This window comes from Canis aureus, chromosome 32 (assembly GCF_053574225.1).
Source record: "Canis aureus isolate CA01 chromosome 32, VMU_Caureus_v.1.0, whole genome shotgun sequence".
Taxonomy (NCBI): domain Eukaryota; kingdom Metazoa; phylum Chordata; class Mammalia; order Carnivora; family Canidae; genus Canis; species Canis aureus.
The window spans coordinates 36,500,290-36,518,802 of NC_135642.1; the positions used below are offsets into that span (position 1 = coordinate 36,500,290).

Genomic DNA, 18,513 nt, shown 5'->3' on the forward strand with positions numbered 1-18,513 from the left:
GAATTCCCAATTCCCAGTATGATGCTTGCCACATAGGAGATAGTCAATAATGCTTGAATGAATGAGTGGATGAACAAATTTATATTCCCTCTAACTCTTGTCTCTGAATTAAATTCTCCCAAACTCATTCAAGCCTTTCTGATACATTATTTCTAGTCCCCTCACCCATTTCCTCTTCTTTAGATGTCTCAATGTCCCTCTTAAAGTATTTTACCAAGGTTACAATAACATCACATTTAAACTTAAAATGTTTTAAAAAGTGATTTTTGGATAGCCCAAGTCACTGTGATCATTAAAGATAAACAAAATATTGAATAAATTGAGGAACAAGAAAATAGCCAGAATTTTTTCTTTTAGTGCGACCAAGTGGTAGTCAGACATTGTTATAATGAATGAAATCAGCATTCTCCTGTTACTCTCAAAGCATGAATCAGTTTTTGCCTTAGGTGGATGACTGTTTATTAAACTGAGTTTACTAAGCCACATGGTGTTGCTAGGCCATAATTACTGAATTCAAGTCCCACTGCCAATTCAGGGCCTTTCCTAAATATTGTGGCTTTCTCCTTCTATAAAATCAAGATGATTAAACTTTTCATCTATCTATCTCTGGTGTTAGGAAGATTGATGAAACTGTATTAAGGAATCACATTTTGTTTCTTGGATGAAAGATGTTTTGTAAATGCAATGAATCAAAACGTTATTATTTCAAGTTGTATGACATTATGGAGTATCTGTGGAGAAACCTTGCCTTGGCATTGTTTGGTTATTTCTATTTTTACAATAGTTGTAACTGTTAAATTGGGAGTCATCTGTGGGAATACAAGGGTCTAAATATTTCCCAGGATAAAAAAGTATGTGTGTATGTGTGTGTGTGTGTGTGTGTGTGTGTGTAAGAGAGACAGACTGAGGAGGCTTGAACCCTAGTTTCCTTGATAAATTATTCCCACAGGGCTATAGTTGCTGTGAGGATTAAATCAGGATAATAAGTAATAGCATTTAGCACCATGCCTAGCACATGGTATCATCCAGTAAATGATAGCTGCTATTATTATTTTCTTAACTGGATTGATTTTGGCAGTTTATTTTTTGATATTTGTTTCTACTTTGGTCTTATTCTACAAAATTCTTTTTTTAAAACTATTTATTTATTTATTTATTTATTTATTTATTTATTTATTTATTTGAGAGAGAGAGAGACAGAATCGGGGGATAGGGGCAGAGGAAGAGGGAAGAGCAGACTCCACACTGAGCAGAAAACCCATCCCAGAGTTGGATCCCAGGACCCCGAGATCATGACCCCAGCTGAAGGCAGCCTCTTAACCAACTGAGCCACCCAGGCACCCCTCATTCTACAGAATTCTTAACTGCCACTTCAGGATGTGAATTCTTAGACTTGGGAGGACCTTATTGAAGTTTAGAATCCTTGGTTGAGGGCATGTTTTATAAAATCTGGAGAAAGCAGGGACTGAGGCTCCATAGTCTGTGTTTGACCATAGCAGAAGTTTAAGAAGTATTTAGGAAGAAGAATAATCATAACTTGAAATAGCAAGTGTGGTCAAACTCGAAGTCTGGGGTCTCTCTCAAATATAACTTACTAAAGGTACCAATTGAATGTGTGTGTATGTGTGTCTGTGACGGCCGTATAATAAATCACAACCAAAGCCACGGCCTCCATTTGTCAAACACTTAGCACACACCAAGTCACTGGGAAGGGCATATATAGAGGAGATAAAGATGTGGTTTGTGTTCTTGGGGATCTTCCAGTCTTAGGGGAGGGTGTAATGGAAAGAAAAGCATCTGTGCAGGTAACTTAACACAAGGGAGGAGAGTTAATTTGGTAGATGCGTAGAGTGTTTGAGTAGATAAAGAATAGAGTTAACAAGCTTTAAATTTCCAATGAGAACATTGATGAAATGAGGTGCTATTTTGTACCTCACTCTACTAACTGAGTGGATATCTTTGGGTCTAACTCATTATAAAGCTAGAAGGACTTCAGAGCATCCCCTGGCCACTTTTCCTAAATTTATTCCATAAGTGTTTACATAACCATAGATGTCCAAAGGAAGAGCATTTTCATATTTCTTAATGAACTCTGGAAGCTGGATCTCCCACTTATAGGACAGAAAAGGAAAGAAAGAAGCAGAAATTTATTTAGTATCTACTATATGCATGAGCTTTTTGTAATATTTAATTTTCTTGATTACCCTTTAACGTTGCTATTTCCCCAATTTTACAGAAAGGAAATTGTAGTTCAGAGAGGATAAGTAACGGACTCGTTCCAGATCGCACAGCTAGTGAGTCCCAGAATTGATTTCTGCTTCACATTTGCTTCTCAGCAAGCTGAATTGTAACTCCTAACTCTTAACTGTAATAAAAGATCAGGACTTAAACTGTTTTATCTTTTGAAGTTCTATTTTCTTGTTTCTGTGAACATACAAAGAATGCATCATTAAGTACTTTGTATTTAGCAGATGACAGAGTCCACATAAAATAGCCGCTGAAAGGCTACCCAAAGGCAGCGGGACTAATAGCCAAAAAAGGTCACTGAAGTCATCCATAAGGTAGTCTAGCCTCATTGTGACTGTAGACTTCTTTATGGCTTTAGGGATTCAGGTTTTTTATTTATAACTTTGCCATTTGGCCAGTTACTTCCAAAAAAAAAAAAAATTATGTAGGAAGAAGGTTGTGAAGAGTGTAGTCCATGTCTACACCTAAAACAAAGTATTTTAGTGTGGAATTCTGAGTGGTGTTCCAAGGTGTCTGTAGTCTTGCCATTAAAAATCATGTTTTCCTTTTCAGCTTAAAGAAGTCTTCTGCAGAACTGAAAAAAATATTAGCCAATGGTCAGGTAGGTATCATTACATATTAAAATTTTCTCATAGCTGTAACTTGTTACTGCCCAGTTTTTGTATCCATAAACTTAATATACAGATAAAGAGCCCATGAATGTCTTCTTGTCATAAATGAATTACAATGGCTTAATTTGATTGGCAGAACAATTTGCAGCACGTTTTTCAAACTGTGCTAATGGGTTTCGCTCCCAGCAGATTGAAGCACCATGCACACACCCTGCTGCCATCTCAGTCTAAAAAAAGTTAATCAGTTCTGAACAAGTGTGTCAACCCATGGGTTGTTGAAATGGCCCTGCATCGGGAGGTGACTGCTGCTTTCATTATCTTTGAGGAGAAAAGGAAAAACTGTTACTTTCTTACCGTGGCTCCTTCTTTTGTCCTGAAAGGAACACTGGCGTTTTAGGGAGACACAGTAACAGCAGACCTTTGGCATTTAAAATTCTTTGGCTTGAGAAGCCCTTGGTTTGGTTTGCCTGGTGGACTGGCCATCCTGAAGCCGAATGACCTCACCCAGCCAGTGAGGGACAAACGGGCCTGCAGGCCAGTTATTTCTCACTAATTTTGATTCAAGTAAATGGACACATCTGAAATATTATAGTGCTTTTAAACATACACTGGCAAATTAAGCTACCTACAGGGTCCTCGATTCTTCAATAGCAACATAAATGCGTTTTAATGTTTGTTATAGAGGAAGCCCTTTGATAGCCTTGGAGGCAGGCGCCTGTCCATTGCGATCAAGCCTGCCTATTAGGCTCTATTGACTGAGACATCTGTGTCACTGCAAATAAAAGACTCTTATTGATTTTCTTAACTGCTGTTCACTTCCCGTCCATGTTTCGAAGGCTGAAATCTTAATTATCTCAGATGCTTATTCAGTGCCTTCACACGCTGACCTCTCCAAGGCTCATTGGCATTTCATGAATCAAGTACTTGTAGTGGAGCCCGTCAAGAAGACAAAGCTGGGTCCTCATGCTTGTCCTTTAATATCACCTGTAACTTTGTGGCCTAATAGATGTGCATGACTTACAACGGTGACTGTAGGGTAGTGCTTCTGGAAGCCTACTTCCTTAGCGCAGTCTCTTGAATACAGTTAGAAAAAATAAGTTGATCTGGTTCCAACATTTGATCATCATCCAGAGTGTGTGAATTCTAGTCCTTAGATATTCTGTTTACAGCTAATGAGAACCTGGTGATGTGCATGTAATCTTGATGGCCTTAAAATTTTGGTAGTGTTTACCTAATACTTTTGACTTGAAGCAGCCAGAGGTTGGTTTGGATTGAGGTCTGCAAATGCATCCCCCTAGTGCCCTGGATGTGTTCAGAGCCAGTATGAAACAAAACCTGATTGAAAGCAGCAACTTTGAGCCTAGAATATTTACTTATCTTCAACATGCTTGCATTCCGGTTACTAATTGTAACTTATGTATGAGTCACTTGCTTTCTTCAGCTGGAAAATATATTTCAAAATTGACATAAATTAAGAAGCTTTAACTACATTTGTTCAGCCCAGGCAATGGAAAATAACCTGTCATAGATTCCTCTTTCAAAGATGAAAAACAGTTTATTTCCACCACAAAAAAATGAGCATTCTGAAATGTTCCTAGTGTTTTGACAACAGACCTAGTACCATAAATATCTTAGTGGTCTCAGTTACGAGGTTCTCTGTGGTGGAAGATTGTTGTAACGATGATTTTTGACACTTAAAGATTGTTTATTGCCCTCCCTTGGGAATGTGATAACCCCACGTTCAACACTATGGTGTTTTCTTTCTTTCCAGGAGCAGCCTTCATTGTATTTACTTTCATTCACATGAACAAACAAAACAAAAACCCACCTTTAGAAGTCTTCCTAATACCTCCTTGTACTAATTTCTCAGTTCCTTGGTGCTATAGGATAACTAGAGAGTGAGCGAGATCGCACTGCAGTGAGGTAATGTGCGCAGCTGTGGTGTCAATAAATTTCTGGGTTGAGCACTGACACCACTTGATATGGAAGATGTAAGTCACATTTAACGATACTTTAACACTTGAGCATAGTTTTTTATTTTAGTGGTTTATGCTCTCAAGCATTAATAATGATTTGCCTTTCCACTAGCCTCCACTTAGATTTAATAAGGAATTCATATTAATCATTAAAAGAAAGGGACATGATTCTTCAAGATAATCAAATATTGACAGGTTAGAAATAGCTTTCTGCCTGGGTTCATTGATATAGGTTATGTGATATAAATATTTATTTCTTTTCTGTCACTCAGAGTAAATGCCACCAATTGATTCAGCATTGATATAGTGTCAACAGTTCATAAGAAACATTTGACTGGCTTGTGTTTTCCGATTAGTCTCTGCTCTATAAAGTGGGATTTACTAAATCTCTCCAATTGTCTGCTCATAGAGTGTGACTGCTTTCTGAAACCATTATTGCTTCGATTTGTGAAGCAAAGGTCTAGTGATAGGCCTGGTTTCTGTCAGACCTTTACATATAAAATAAGGATTAATTGAGCATTTTTATTTTAATGATTTATAAGCGATAGGTACTGATTCATCTTAACACAGGCAGACAATAAGCAAAGAATATTTTCTTTGCTGATCCATAATTGAATTCCATTTCATTTTTCTCATTAATTTCATTAATATTATATTAAATCAAGCACTTTTTAAAATTTAACATACAGTCTTTGGAATGGAGGCATTGTTTTTCTTTTACCGCTTAATGTTGGAGGGTTCCTTTCTTTTCCTAGCTTAAAAAAAGCCAAATCATCAGATATTTTGGGCATGTTTCATTGAGACCTATAAATCAGTACCACTGGTATGTTTTTGTGATGTGTTTTTCCCACTTCCGTTTTAGTGTCGTATCATTTCTTTAACATTGGCCCTTGATTTGAAACTGATTAGAAATGGCCCAGGAGGTCAGCTTAAAGGATTATAAAAGTACACAGTGACCCCAACCAAGGATGAATGACTTTGACCTTTGCATCTCTAAAGTTGTTTTTCCTCTTTTTTGTGTTTTAGATTTTGTAGGAGAGAGTCACACTATTTTCCTATTCTTGATAAATCAGGTATAAATATACTGAGAAGCTATAGTTCATACAGATCGTAGAACTAATTCTGACCCTGCTGCATGTTTGGCGCTTTTGGGAACTTCAGCTGCCTTTGGGAAAATTTGTTGTGTTTAGAAGGGTGAAAAAAAAAAAAAAGAAGGAAGAAAAATATGAATTCTCCTGTAAAATTAGCTTTAAAAGTTGTATTATCACCATTATATAAAACTCTTATATTCTTATGATTCACCTTACATCCTACACAAAGACCAAAACATAAGTGAGACTGTATGGAAGTCCACACTGCATGACACCCTCCCCTCCCCACACATACAACCCATGGGTTGTCCTGTCTAGTCCATGTTTCTTTCCCAGCCCCTGACTCTCCTTCAAGTGGAGCAGAGCCCAATGCCCATCATTTCTCCTGGGTCATTTGCTGTCTTTCAGTTGACATGTAATTATAACTCTAATGGCTTTTACTTCTTCTCTCACATCTAGTATTCTCTGACTTTTATTTGTTTTTTTTAGTCAAAACAAGGAAACAGTTATATTTAAAAATAACTCAGTATCGGGGCAGCTCCAGTGGTGCAGCGGTTTAGCACCGCCTGCAGCCCAGGGTGTGATCCTGGAGACATGGGATCGAGTCCCACATCGGGCTCCCTGCATGGAGCCTGCTTGTCCCTCTGTCTGTGACTCTGCATCTCTGTGTGTGTGTCTCTCATGAATAAATAAAATTAAAAAAAAAATAAAAATAACTCAGCATCTCTATTGAACAAAAACTTTATTTCACCTCCTTTTTATATAAAGAGCTATGTGATCTTTGAAACATTTCTCTTCTTAAAAACAAATACCACAGCTTACGGAATTGCTTTTAACTTGTGAGTGCCTTTCCTTTGGTTCTTTCCTTCCTGTGGGCCAGTGATGGGGGAGGATGTCGCTCCATACTTAAGACATTAGCTGCTAAGATGGCATCGAGCAGAGACTACTGAAGGACAGAGTTCTAGCCTTGACTAGTTGTTACTGACTAGTTTTATGATCTAATTGGGCTTTGCTCTTGGAATGCTGTACAGTTCTGTGATTTTTGTGATACTTGATCCCAACTGTAATGTTTAAATACTGTAGGCTGTAGACACATAAATCCCACCTTTGTCTCAAAACAAACACTGTTCCTGTGCTTCATTTTGAAAAGTTGAATTAATATGCTATCTAAAGAAAAAAGACAACAATGTTATCAACTGTTAATTGATCCCATTAGTGATTTTTTCATAGTTAAGAGCAAAGATTTGAGTAACCCATTTTGATCAGAGATTTGAAATTCTCAAACGGTTGTTTATCAGTTCATGAGCTTGGCTCTAATGGGTTTCCTTTAAAAAAATTTTTTTTATACAAATACCATTTGCATACTATATAAAAATTAGAAAATCCAAATAAGTGAAAAGGAAAATAATCTGATTTTTTAAATATAAAAATCTGTCCATCAGTTCATAGGCCAGGCAAAGGTCTATAAAACTTTAAAACATTGGAGAAACATTTTAACTATCTTTTTATGGATACTGTCTTTTTAAGTGAGATAGTTTTAGGACTTTCCCTCCAAAAAAACCACTTTTATCTTTATGAGGCTCTTATAATCTTATTGTCTGAGGGATTCCAAATTTCTATCCTTGAATTTGTTTACCCAGTGCTTAGCACACACACACAAAATATACAACATCTCTCAGCCCTTCCCCTGTTGGCTGCCTACCACTCCTGGTCAGGTTGGAATGCTGGGGATGTGCGGTGGACAGCTGCTCCACTTATATTGTCAACCTCTTGGGTATTAGAGGTTAAAAACAATGTCAGGATTATAATGGTTGAAGCTGCTCAGAGACATGCCATACTTGCTTCTTTGCCTTCTCTTCTTCCACCAAAATTCCACAAAATCAAGCCCCCTGCAAAGTCCTAGGTCCATCCCAGTGTGTTATTGGAATGTGTAATAACAATATGTCTTGGTTTGTATATTTTTCTGAGAGGAGATTACTGGTCCTTTTATCTGGAAGGCCCTGATGGAGTGGTAGAGGGGATGTAGTTTTGGGGTGTGATTCCCCCAGAGCCTGAATCCTATATGTACTCCCTGAAATTTGTTCTCTTAGAAATTTGCTTTGGGACCTGATGAGGGTGCAGCTTGTTAGGCAAGCTAATGGGATGAATGAGGTTGTTAAGAATGCTGTTTAGACTACCTTGAGAGATCTTTCGAAGGAATTAGTCTATTTGTACTGGCCAATAAATAATGCAGTTTATGTGTGTCTCCTTCATACCCACTGATCAAAGTAAACCCAGTAAGAGCTCTGCTACCTTAGTATCTCAAGTGACTTGATGTGTTCCTCTTCTTCATGCTATTTAAAACATATCATTTGGCCCAGAATAATGAAGTTTTCTTTCTTTTCTTCATGTTCTGTCTTTTATTTTATTTTTTATTTATTTTTTTTTAAATTTTTTTTTTTAATTTATTTATGATAGTCACAGAGAGAGAGAGAGAGAGAGGGGCAGAGACACAGGCAGAGGGAGAAGCAGGCTCCATGCACCGGAAGCCCGACGTGGGATTCGATCCCGGGTCTCCGGGATCGCGCCCTGGGCCAAAGGCAGGCGCCAAACCGCTGCGCCACCCAGGGATCCCTGTTCTGTCTTTTATATAGGTTAAAATATGGCTTCTTTTCTCTGCATTAGTAATATAAAGATAATGAAGAACAAAATTTCCCTTAAATAGGAAGATAGTTGCCAGTTTTTCTGACTTGTCTATCATTTTGCCTCTGACCCTAAATATAGTAATTAGCTGATTGCAAATTGCATCAATCGGGTTGTACTACAATTAAATTTGGTGTTGAATTGGCTTTTACACATTAATCTGTCAATATTCTTTTAGGGATTTGCAGAATGCCTTGGAAAGGAAGCTGTTTCTGTTACCTGCACTATATTCCTAATTATCACGGCTCTCTGAAGCTTCAACCTCAGAAATGTATAGAAGAAAAATATTTCCCTTGATAAATGGAACCTCGTTTTATTCAAGTGGTGGATGTTTAGAGCAAAATATTTAAAGCTTTACTATAATGGTCTGAAAGCAAACTATTTTTTTTCCAGGTGATATTGAATTAAAAACTCCATCCATTTTCTGCCCATGCAAGGCAATGCAATTCCCTGGAAATTGATTTTTTTTTTTCAGGGCTTACTATGGCTTTTCCCAAGCTTTAGCTATATGGAAAATAACACTTTTATTGAATCCATTTAGTGAATAAAGTTGGCAGTTAATTTTTAAGCAACTGGACCAGTGTGTAGAAAATTACTGAATGCATCAAATATAATCTGACTGGTCTTAAGGTCATTTGATAAATAATTTAGGGAGTTCTTTAAAACTCTAAAACATTATTTTGTGGACCTGAAATAATCAGCTACTATTCACAGTACAAACGAGAGTAGTAATTGTGGTGTAATAGTTTCACAGAACTGGGGAAGATATGCATGCTGTTTAACATATTAAATTATGAAAATGACTTGAGTTTATAAGAATCACATGCTTATATGTTTTCCCTTTCTGCATTGCAATATTTGACTGCATGTGCATTTGAAAGTGCACTAATTTGGGCCTTTTCCATCAGCGTAATATGATTTCTACCCAGTTACCGCTGTATACTAATTTACTGTTTCCAAAGAAAAGCTCTATCTACTTCAGGAAAATCATTAACATTATTCAGCTAGTTTGTTTAATGTTAGCTAAGAGGTCACCTAAGGAGTTTTTAGGGGCTGATTTACTTACAGATTGTGCATTAGATTACCGGGCATGTGTCTGTGTGTGTGTGTGTTGTCTTCCCAAGTTTGACTTTGGTTATGTGCAGTGCTATTTGGCATTGGTTATGTGTAGTACTGGGGACTGTGTTCTTATCAGTATCTCTGACCTGACCCTTTTGAGCTATGTTATATCATTCCATTTTGACACCTTTTATCAAACTTTAATGAAATGACCCAGGCAAACAAATTGTCATTAAACTTTCCATCACTTTGTCCCTTGGTATCGTCTTTTATAAATTGGACAGCAAATGTTGTATTGATCTTCTCGTTCTTGCAGCTGAACTTGAAATGACCCAGACTGCTTGTTGTTTATGGCCTAGAGTTGCTTTTCCTTGACATTTCCATCCACAGCATGACACCCTTTTTGTTTTTCTTTCTTTCTCGTGGAGATGAATGAACAAGACATACGGTATCGAGACACTCTTGGCCATGGCAACGGAGGCACAGTCTACAAGTGAGTAGTCGATTTTGTTTAAACTTTCTATCCACTTTTGCCAAATGTGAGCACCCAGGTTCTCCATGGCAAAGATTTTTAAATGACCACCAGCACTTAAATGTTATTTCTACTTTGACTCCAAAATTCTGCAAGGCATCTATTTTCTCAGGAATTGCTTGGAAAAGTGCATTTATATTGCCTCTTTAATATTTCTCTGTCTGCATCTCTCCTGGGTGAGCAGTTAATAGTCCACCATTAGCGAGTATACCTTTAACTGGCCTGAAGTTTAATGCATTTTTTTCCTTCACTCTTTCACACTAGTTTTTTAAAAACTTGCCAGCACCCTGTGCTAGTCCCCTACCCTTTTACAGCTGTGCCCAGTAGAAGACAACCTTTATAAATACCATTGCTGTGCCCTGTGTCAACACTGTAAGTTATTAACAAGCCCTCTTCCTGTTGTATTTCCTTCTCTCCTCACCTGAGTCCCGAGAGAGTTTCTACACATTGATGAATATGTTAAGTTATAAAATTCTCCCAAATTCCAGTAGCAGTGATCTTACCCTAAAGGAGTGTTCATTTTCATATTAAAAAATGCTAACCATAAAAAATAGTTCTCTCGACAGGGAAGTCTTTCTCATGCAGTAGTGCAAAGTTTAAACTACATAATGTAATATCTGGTACTTAATAGTCTGCAATGGTGTATGAAAAATATTCCAGTAGGAATTAAAAAATCCATACTCTGTAAGAAAGCCCTGAGGGAGTAATAAAGCTTTCCTCCAGAGAGCTGTTTTCCATATATACACTGACTCTGCATCACATTATAATTGTGTTTTTACCTTAGATGTTTTAACATTGATATTAATATATATCTTCAAAGTTGTGAAACAATTTATAATTGGTTATTAATGTTCTTAGAATTTGAAGTGCTTGCTAGCCACGTGACTATAGATAAAAATTGCACTATTGCCTGGTGACCATGAAGGGTCACATCCTAAAATCCCAGAACATCTTCCACATATAGACGCAGCCTTGGCATAGAATTAGCTTTCTTAGGGTTAGAAGCTTCTTCTAGTCAACTGACTTACTCAAGACTTCAGTCTTCTCTGCAGGTAGAGCCAGGGTATGAGTCCATTCTCCTGAATCTAGTCCCTTAAGAACTTATGTTCATATATTTGGATTATTTTTTTCCTACAGATGATTGGGTATTGCGAGGAGTTGGTCTGAAAGTTAAGTACTTCCACTATGATAATTCAGAGAATTAAATAACAGCATATTGCTTACATGATCCTGAGGCCCTGCCCGTAAGATGTTTTATGCCTAAAGCATCTGATGGGGGAAATCCCTGGGTGGCTCAGCAGTTTAGTACCTGCCTTTGGCCCAGGATGCGATCCTGGAGTCCCGGGATCCCAGCATGGAGCCTGCTTCTCCCTCCTCCTGTGTCTCTGCTTCTCTCTCTCTCTCTCTCTCTCTCTCTCTCTCTGTCTATCATAAATAAACAAACAAATAATAAATAAATCTTAAAAAAAAAAAGAAGCATCTGATGGATTTGAGTCACTCTTGTCCTTCCCTGGGTCATACTAGCATTCCTTCCCAAGCAGCTCCCAGGCCTGCATAAAGAACATCTCTTCATCTTACTCTTCTTCTTAGTCTTAGCTGACTTGAATGTTTACCCTGTTTTGAAAGTCCTTGGGTTCAAGTGCCCTTAGAAAGGAAAGAAGAAGGAACCTGCATGTTCTGATTTGCTTCTCTTGAGTTCCCTGTGGGGAGCAATTTTCAAAGCCTCAACCTTGCTTTTACTAATACTTTTATGCTCCATAGCCAGATGTAATAAAATAGGAAAGATTTCTAGCAATTTTTCAACTTTCTGGATTCCTTTTCTGACTTCAAATGGAATTCAAAATAATTTCTTTAGTTGCCTAACCTATTCATGTGTTCTATTTAACCAGATGTTTAACTCGCAAGCATGTTCGTATTTTGAAATTGAAGTTCTATTGTGAATTTGCCATCCTGGTTTATTCTAGGAGGGGGAGAAACAAGACCGCCAAGCTCCAGCAGATGATTTTTATTAGAACTAATATCCCAGATGTTAAGATTATGTATTAAAAATAGGTTAATAACGAAAAGGGGAGGGGAAATGGAAATAACATGCCCATCTACCAAGGAAAAGTTACAATATACAATCATGTTAGTTTTTTTGTGTGTTTGTTTGTTTTTTAAAGGTTTATTTATTTTAAAAGACGGGTGGAGGAGCAGAAGAGGAGCTTAAGATTCTCTCTTTTTAAAAAGATTTATTTATTTATGAGAGACATAGAGAGAGAGAGGCAGAGACACAGGCAGAGGGAGAAGCAGGCTTCATGCAGGGAGTCCAATGTGGGACTCAATCCCTAAACTCCAGGATCACGTCCTGAGCTGAAGGCAGAAGCTTAATTGCTGAGCCAGCCAGGCATCAGGCATCCCTTAAGACTCTCTCTTATGCAGACCGTGCTGAGTGCTGAGCACTGAGCACAGAGCCCAATGTGGGGCTCCATCTCAGATCCCTGAGATTATGACCTGAGCCAAAACCAAGAGTCAGGACACTTAACTGACTGAGCCACCCAGGCTCCCCAAATCATGTTAGTGTTTTATTCTTTGTTTAATCATGGTGAGAACATATAACATAAAATTTATATCCACACCATTTTTAAGCCTACAGTTCAGTGGCATTAGGCACATTCATATTGTTGATCACCATCCATCTCCAGAACTCTTTTCATCTTGCAAATCTGAAACCTGTACTCATTAAACAGTTAATTCCTTGTTTGCTTTGTTCATGTTTTTAGCTAAGATGCATGGCTAGAAGTTCTCCTTTGATTAGGGCCACATTATCTTACACATCCTTAGCACAAGTTCTTTAACTGCTGGAATGCTACATTAACATTAGCAGCTTACCCTGAGTTTGTTTATTTATCTCTGCTAGTGCTCAATATGCATGTTGTAAGATATTTTTAAAAGTTTTTTATTTTTAAAAAAGATTTATTAGAGAGAAAGAGAGAGAGCACATGCTCAAACTGGGAGAGGAGCAGAGAGAGAGAGAGGAAGAGAGAGAATCCCCAAGCAAACTCCATTGAGTGCTGAGCCTGAGGTGGGGCTCCATCCCAGGATCCTGAGATCCTCAGCTGAGCTGAAATCAAGAGTCAGCTGTTCAACTGACTGAGCGACACAGGCGTGCCCCGCATGTTGTAGGATTTAATATGTTTTTGACAGTGGTTGTTTTTGGAGGGTGAGTGGCAGTAATGTGATCATTTTAAGGCTTTATTTTATGTAGTGTATTTCTTATACAAAGAAGACATTTCATTGATCTTATTGTTTAGGTGATTCTTAAGAGGAGAGAATGTAAAGACACCAATTTGCATAACCACTTGTCATTGATCATTGGTCTTCATTTCTGCATGGGTTTCAATTGTATTGTTCTTATATCCCTGGCTTTTAGTTCAGCCCAAAAAAATGGTCTAATCGTCAAGAAATGAGAATCCACTTTACTAAAGTCTCTATAAAACTGTTTGATGTGTTATGATTGACTTTCTCCTACACTAAGTTTACCTTAATGGTGTTGACTATAAAAACTGTGATTTTTTTGAAACAAAATGATTACATTACAGGCTATGCTACATAAACTAGATGAAGAAAATATTGGAAAATCCACTCATTGGTAACAAAACTGCCTAATGGGCCTATTTAATTTTTTTCTTGTAAAGTATAATAAAGCTAATAAATGCAAAGCAAAAGTTTAATATTTCTTTCTTATTTGCTCCACTTGATGGGATGTTGTGAATTTCAAGGGATAGGACATCATGTGTAGTTGCAAAAATATATTGTTTAATAGTTGATCACATTTTCACCGTTTAAGACTGGTTGTTCCCCCGAGTTATACAGTATGAAATTCTGGACCCAGACATTTAAACCAAGGGTATTGTGGATGCTGTGCATAGTCCCCTGCTGAGTTATTCTCTGTATTATGATAATGACCCAGGCAGGTAATTTTAAATTGGTATTTCTTGGATTACTAATTTGGGTGAAATGGATTATAAAGGAAATACCTTGGACTAAAGTGGAGTTTATGCCTAGGAAGAGTAATAATTTAGGAAAGAAAATGAATGTACTTTCATTATGGTTCCATTTCCCAAAATGCTGCATGTTGCTCCCAAAAAAACCCCAAGTTCAGGAATGACTCATATTCTATCCCCCTCTGAGAGACACGGTGAATTTTGGAAGTTTTGAGAAAGTAGAGAACAGTATGTGTTGTGGTTAAGTGTATCCTGTATCTGCCACTAGCTGTGTGACCTGTGGAAAGTTACATAATGTCTTCTGCCTCGGTTTGCCCGTGTGTAAAATGGGAATAATAACATGTAATAAGGTTGTTATGAGGTTAAATGAGATGTTGCATAGAAAAGGCTCAGCACTATGACCGACTAAATGTTACCTACTGGTTCAATGGTAGTGCTAATAATAGAAACATTACTAAGCCCTGTGCCTCCTACACTTACTTGACCATGGGGCTCTTTTTTTGAAGAACATCTACAAACATCTCAGATGTTGAACTGTGTTAGATTTGTGTTTAATTACCTTTAAGAAATTCTGTATTATATTATGATACATACACCTCTATGTTTCCTGCTATTCACTAGTTGTGTCATGAATGCGGTTTGTTATACCTTATATATAATGATTGTTTAGAAGTTCCAGAGTATTTTCTCTTTTATCATAGTTTATTTTCAGATTGTTCTAGGACACCTGGCAAAATGTTGAGCCCATTTTACCACTGGAAAAAGCTAGGACTCATAAGCATTTGGCCACTCAACTGCAAAACCAGAATTCTAGTGGCTCTCCTCTTCACTTTGTGTTTTTCCCCTAGGCCGTGTTGTTTCTCAAGGTCAAGCAGAATCCATTGTGTTTCCTTATATTTTCTAATGTGCTCAGCACAGTCCCAAGGATGGAATAGATGCTTTATACATGTTGACTGAAATGAGAATGAGGCAAGTGGGGTTTTTTTCCAAAGCAAGTTTTAGTAGGCCTTTTTAGTTGGATTCTCCCATTTCTCTCATATCTAGCTAGTTTTAGAGCTTGCATAATTGTTTTAGCACATTCACCTGGAAGAATAGGAATTCTAAACTAAGGGCATATATTTGAGTGATGAATTTTCTTTTAGGTGTTAAAACCGAGTACTTGGCATCCATTAACTCAACATCAGAGTTACTGTCCTCTTTTTTTTGGAGAGTATGTCACATTGAAATGAAAGTAATTAACAGGCCCACTTACTTTGGAAACATCCTATGATAATGAAGGCCAGTCACTCAGATTCTTTGCTCCCTCGGGGCATTGTTTGATGGAGTCACTTAAGCTCTAGGTCCAGAAATAAAGTAATATTTAACTCTTAGGATTTAAATCATGCTAATAAGTCAGTTAGCCAGCAAGCACTTAGGGATCATCCTTTATTTTTTTCCTTAATGTAAATCAGTCAGCCTAAGACTAGACTCAGATTTTTGGTCCTGTATTCTAGTGTGTAGGTGTTTGGAAACAGTAATGAATTTTCTGCCTCCGGTCCCTTTCTAGTACATTAATGGTCTAACCTGGATTTGGGGTCGGATTTTCTCAGTGATGAGGAAACATGGTGTTTTGAAGATTGGATATAAACCATTATTTAAGAATTAGTTTGACCATATCTAGAGACAACAAGAAGAGGGACAGGATAATAATTCTCAAAGGGTTGGTCTCTCCTTCTCTCTTTTGTCTTATCCATTTTATGAGATATTTGCCGGGCAGTAGGTGAGGATGGTCCTTGGAGATAGTAATTGAGATCACATGAACTATTAAGTTGTATTCTGCTCTTGTAATACGGCTGTAGAGTCCAAGGAAAACATTATATTTGTGGTTTTGGAGCTGGAATTTTATCAACTCATTACAGTAACATGATGTATTTAATGAAAACCAGAAGCTCTGGTGGTCAGTTATGTAAAATGAGAAAACACATGAATTGCTGTCTAATTAAATGCTGTTTAGTAAACAAAATATGTCAAAACATGAGATTCCTGAGGGGAAAGCATAATAGAAAAAGTGTCCTTAATGAAAATACTGGGAACCACATAGTACCCAGAAAGCTTTCACTTCTCTTTTACTGGCCAACCTAAAGGTGCCAAACCAAATCAGCAGTAGGCCTGACCCCTGCTTCTCTGCCCACTGTGTCGGTGACCCCATTCCTTTATATTTTTTCCCTGGGGTACATCTTGTAAATTAAGAGTAGTTTTTTTTTTTTTTTTTTTTTTTTTAAGAGTAGTTTTTAAGTGGTTTTGATATTGACCCAAGAGCTAGGGTGAGTGTTTGATTTATTTTAACTTTAAATTTCCAATCAAATGAAGAGCCTTTTCCTTGCCGCCAAGATCGTATTTTAAACAAGCAAACAAGATATCATCTTAATGCAAAATTAAATACTTGCATATGGCTGGATTGTGTTAAGGTATCATGTGACAAGCAAGGATATTAATATTTCCAGAAAATCAATGAGTATTTGTCAAATAAAATTAATTATGAATGTTTCCCTCTCTCGCTCTCTCGGCATTCACCGATACAGGTTTGTTTCATATGGTAATGTATATTGTATTGATTAGAATCTAAAGAATGGACCTGAGCTTGTGATTCTCTACACCTTTCCCACCTTTGCTTCCCCCATTCCGTGTTCCTGTAACTTCACACGTGCTCATATCCATTATGGCAATGATGGATTATTGGCGTCCAACCAACATGACAGGATGTTACAGGTCGCTGAGCAGAGATTTTCAGACTCTGTTTCCACCCAAATTAACTATTATTGAAATAGTTTATTGAGATTGAAGTATTGATCATTTTCTGCTAACCTTGGCTTAAGGGAAGGAAGAGGAGGTGGAGGTGTTCTTAAAAGACACTAAATTTAATTTTAAAAAATCTCATTTATTTAGCCTTTTCTTCTTCCTATTTTATAGCCTCTATTGTTTTATTGCTTGGAAAAGGGTATCTTGGCTTTATTTTTATGACAGTATAATTATACTTCAGAAATGCACTTGATTACTATGGGTAACAAAATTGTTCTAGTATATTGGTTTGGCCAATATTGCTATACAAACAACTTTTCAGTCAATTGAGTCTGGTAAAAATCAATACATTATGGTAATATTTCAAGTAAGAATTTGCTGAATCGAAGTATTTCAACACCATCTCCTTTCAGGGAAAAATAGTTTTAAAGTGGCAAGACTTTCTTCTAATATTTTATTTTAGTAAAAATGCTTTATAAAGAAATTGAGGGATGCCTGGGTGGCTCAGCGGTTGAGTGTCTGCCTTCGGCTCAGGGCTTGATCCCGGGATCCAGGATGGAGTCCCACATCGGGCTCCTTGCAGGGAGCCTGCTTCTCCCTCTGCCTGTGTCTCTGTCTCTCTCTCTCTCTGTGTCTCTCATGAATAAATAAATAATAAAATCTTAAAAATAAATAAAGAAATATAAAGAAAAATATATATAAAGAAGTTGGAAGTCCCCAAGCAGCAGTGATTGTGAACAGATAACCATTAGCACACTTGTGTTCCTATAGGGTGGAGGAGATCTAGTTTTCCTTTCTCTGGCTGCATTAAGTGGGTACATCATCCGGGTTTGACTTCATCGTATAGCATTGCCACTTTAGGATTCATGTGTCTCGTTCTGGGTACTGAGTTTCTTCTACAGAGAGATGTGGACAGTTCAGAGACCAGCCAGAGAAGCACGGGGAGAGTTATAGGGAGCTTGGGAATTGTGCCCCCTAAACCCTCCTTTGTACATTCCTTGAACAGCCTCATTCTGAGTGCATGTTGTGTGGATGGCACCTTGCTGGTGGGGGAGGAAGGCAGCCTGACTCTCTTTGGACCATGTCCAGGCAGATGAAAAAGTAAGTATGGGACTTCACAGTCTAGGGCACCTGTCTGTATGTGTGGCCTGTACACAGGCCCTGAGTGGGGTGCTGAGGCAGGGTGATGAGCTTTTTACTCTTTCCTCAGAAGGAATCAGTAAAGGCCTCATGGAGGTGAGGTGAAGGAATTGGCCAGCTTTTATCTGAAGAAGAGAAAATTAGGGCTTCCATGACAGCTGACTTTAACAAGTCAAAAAAGCATTCCTGTCGACCAAGGAACAGGTTTGCTTTGTGTGTTTCTGAAGGCTAGCCTCAAATTGTTCTTCTGCACTGTCTCTGCCAGCCTACCTTGGGTTAGAGTGAGTGGTGTACTCCTCCTCTTGTTCTTCCCACTGGACTGTCTCTCCTAGAGGAGAGCTGTGTCCCATGAGTCTGGGCAGGCACCCTAACATGGCTGAGCACTGCATCCCACCTACTGTAGGAACTTGG

The 18,513-nt window shown here is 37.8% G+C and overlaps 1 protein-coding gene across 8 annotated transcripts in view; it reads left to right on the forward strand.

Annotated features, from left to right (window-relative positions):
- MAP2K5 (mitogen-activated protein kinase kinase 5) overlaps nt 1-18,513 on the forward strand; it is a 257,977-nt gene that overhangs the window by 47,195 nt on the left and 192,269 nt on the right. For all 8 annotated transcript variants that reach the window (XM_077881620.1, XM_077881621.1, XM_077881619.1 and 5 more), the window contains 2 exons: nt 2,800-2,848; nt 10,095-10,159. In XM_077881620.1, coding sequence (XP_077737746.1) covers nt 2,800-2,848; nt 10,095-10,159 — 114 coding nt within the window. The remainder of the gene's footprint in view (nt 1-2,799; nt 2,849-10,094; nt 10,160-18,513) is intronic.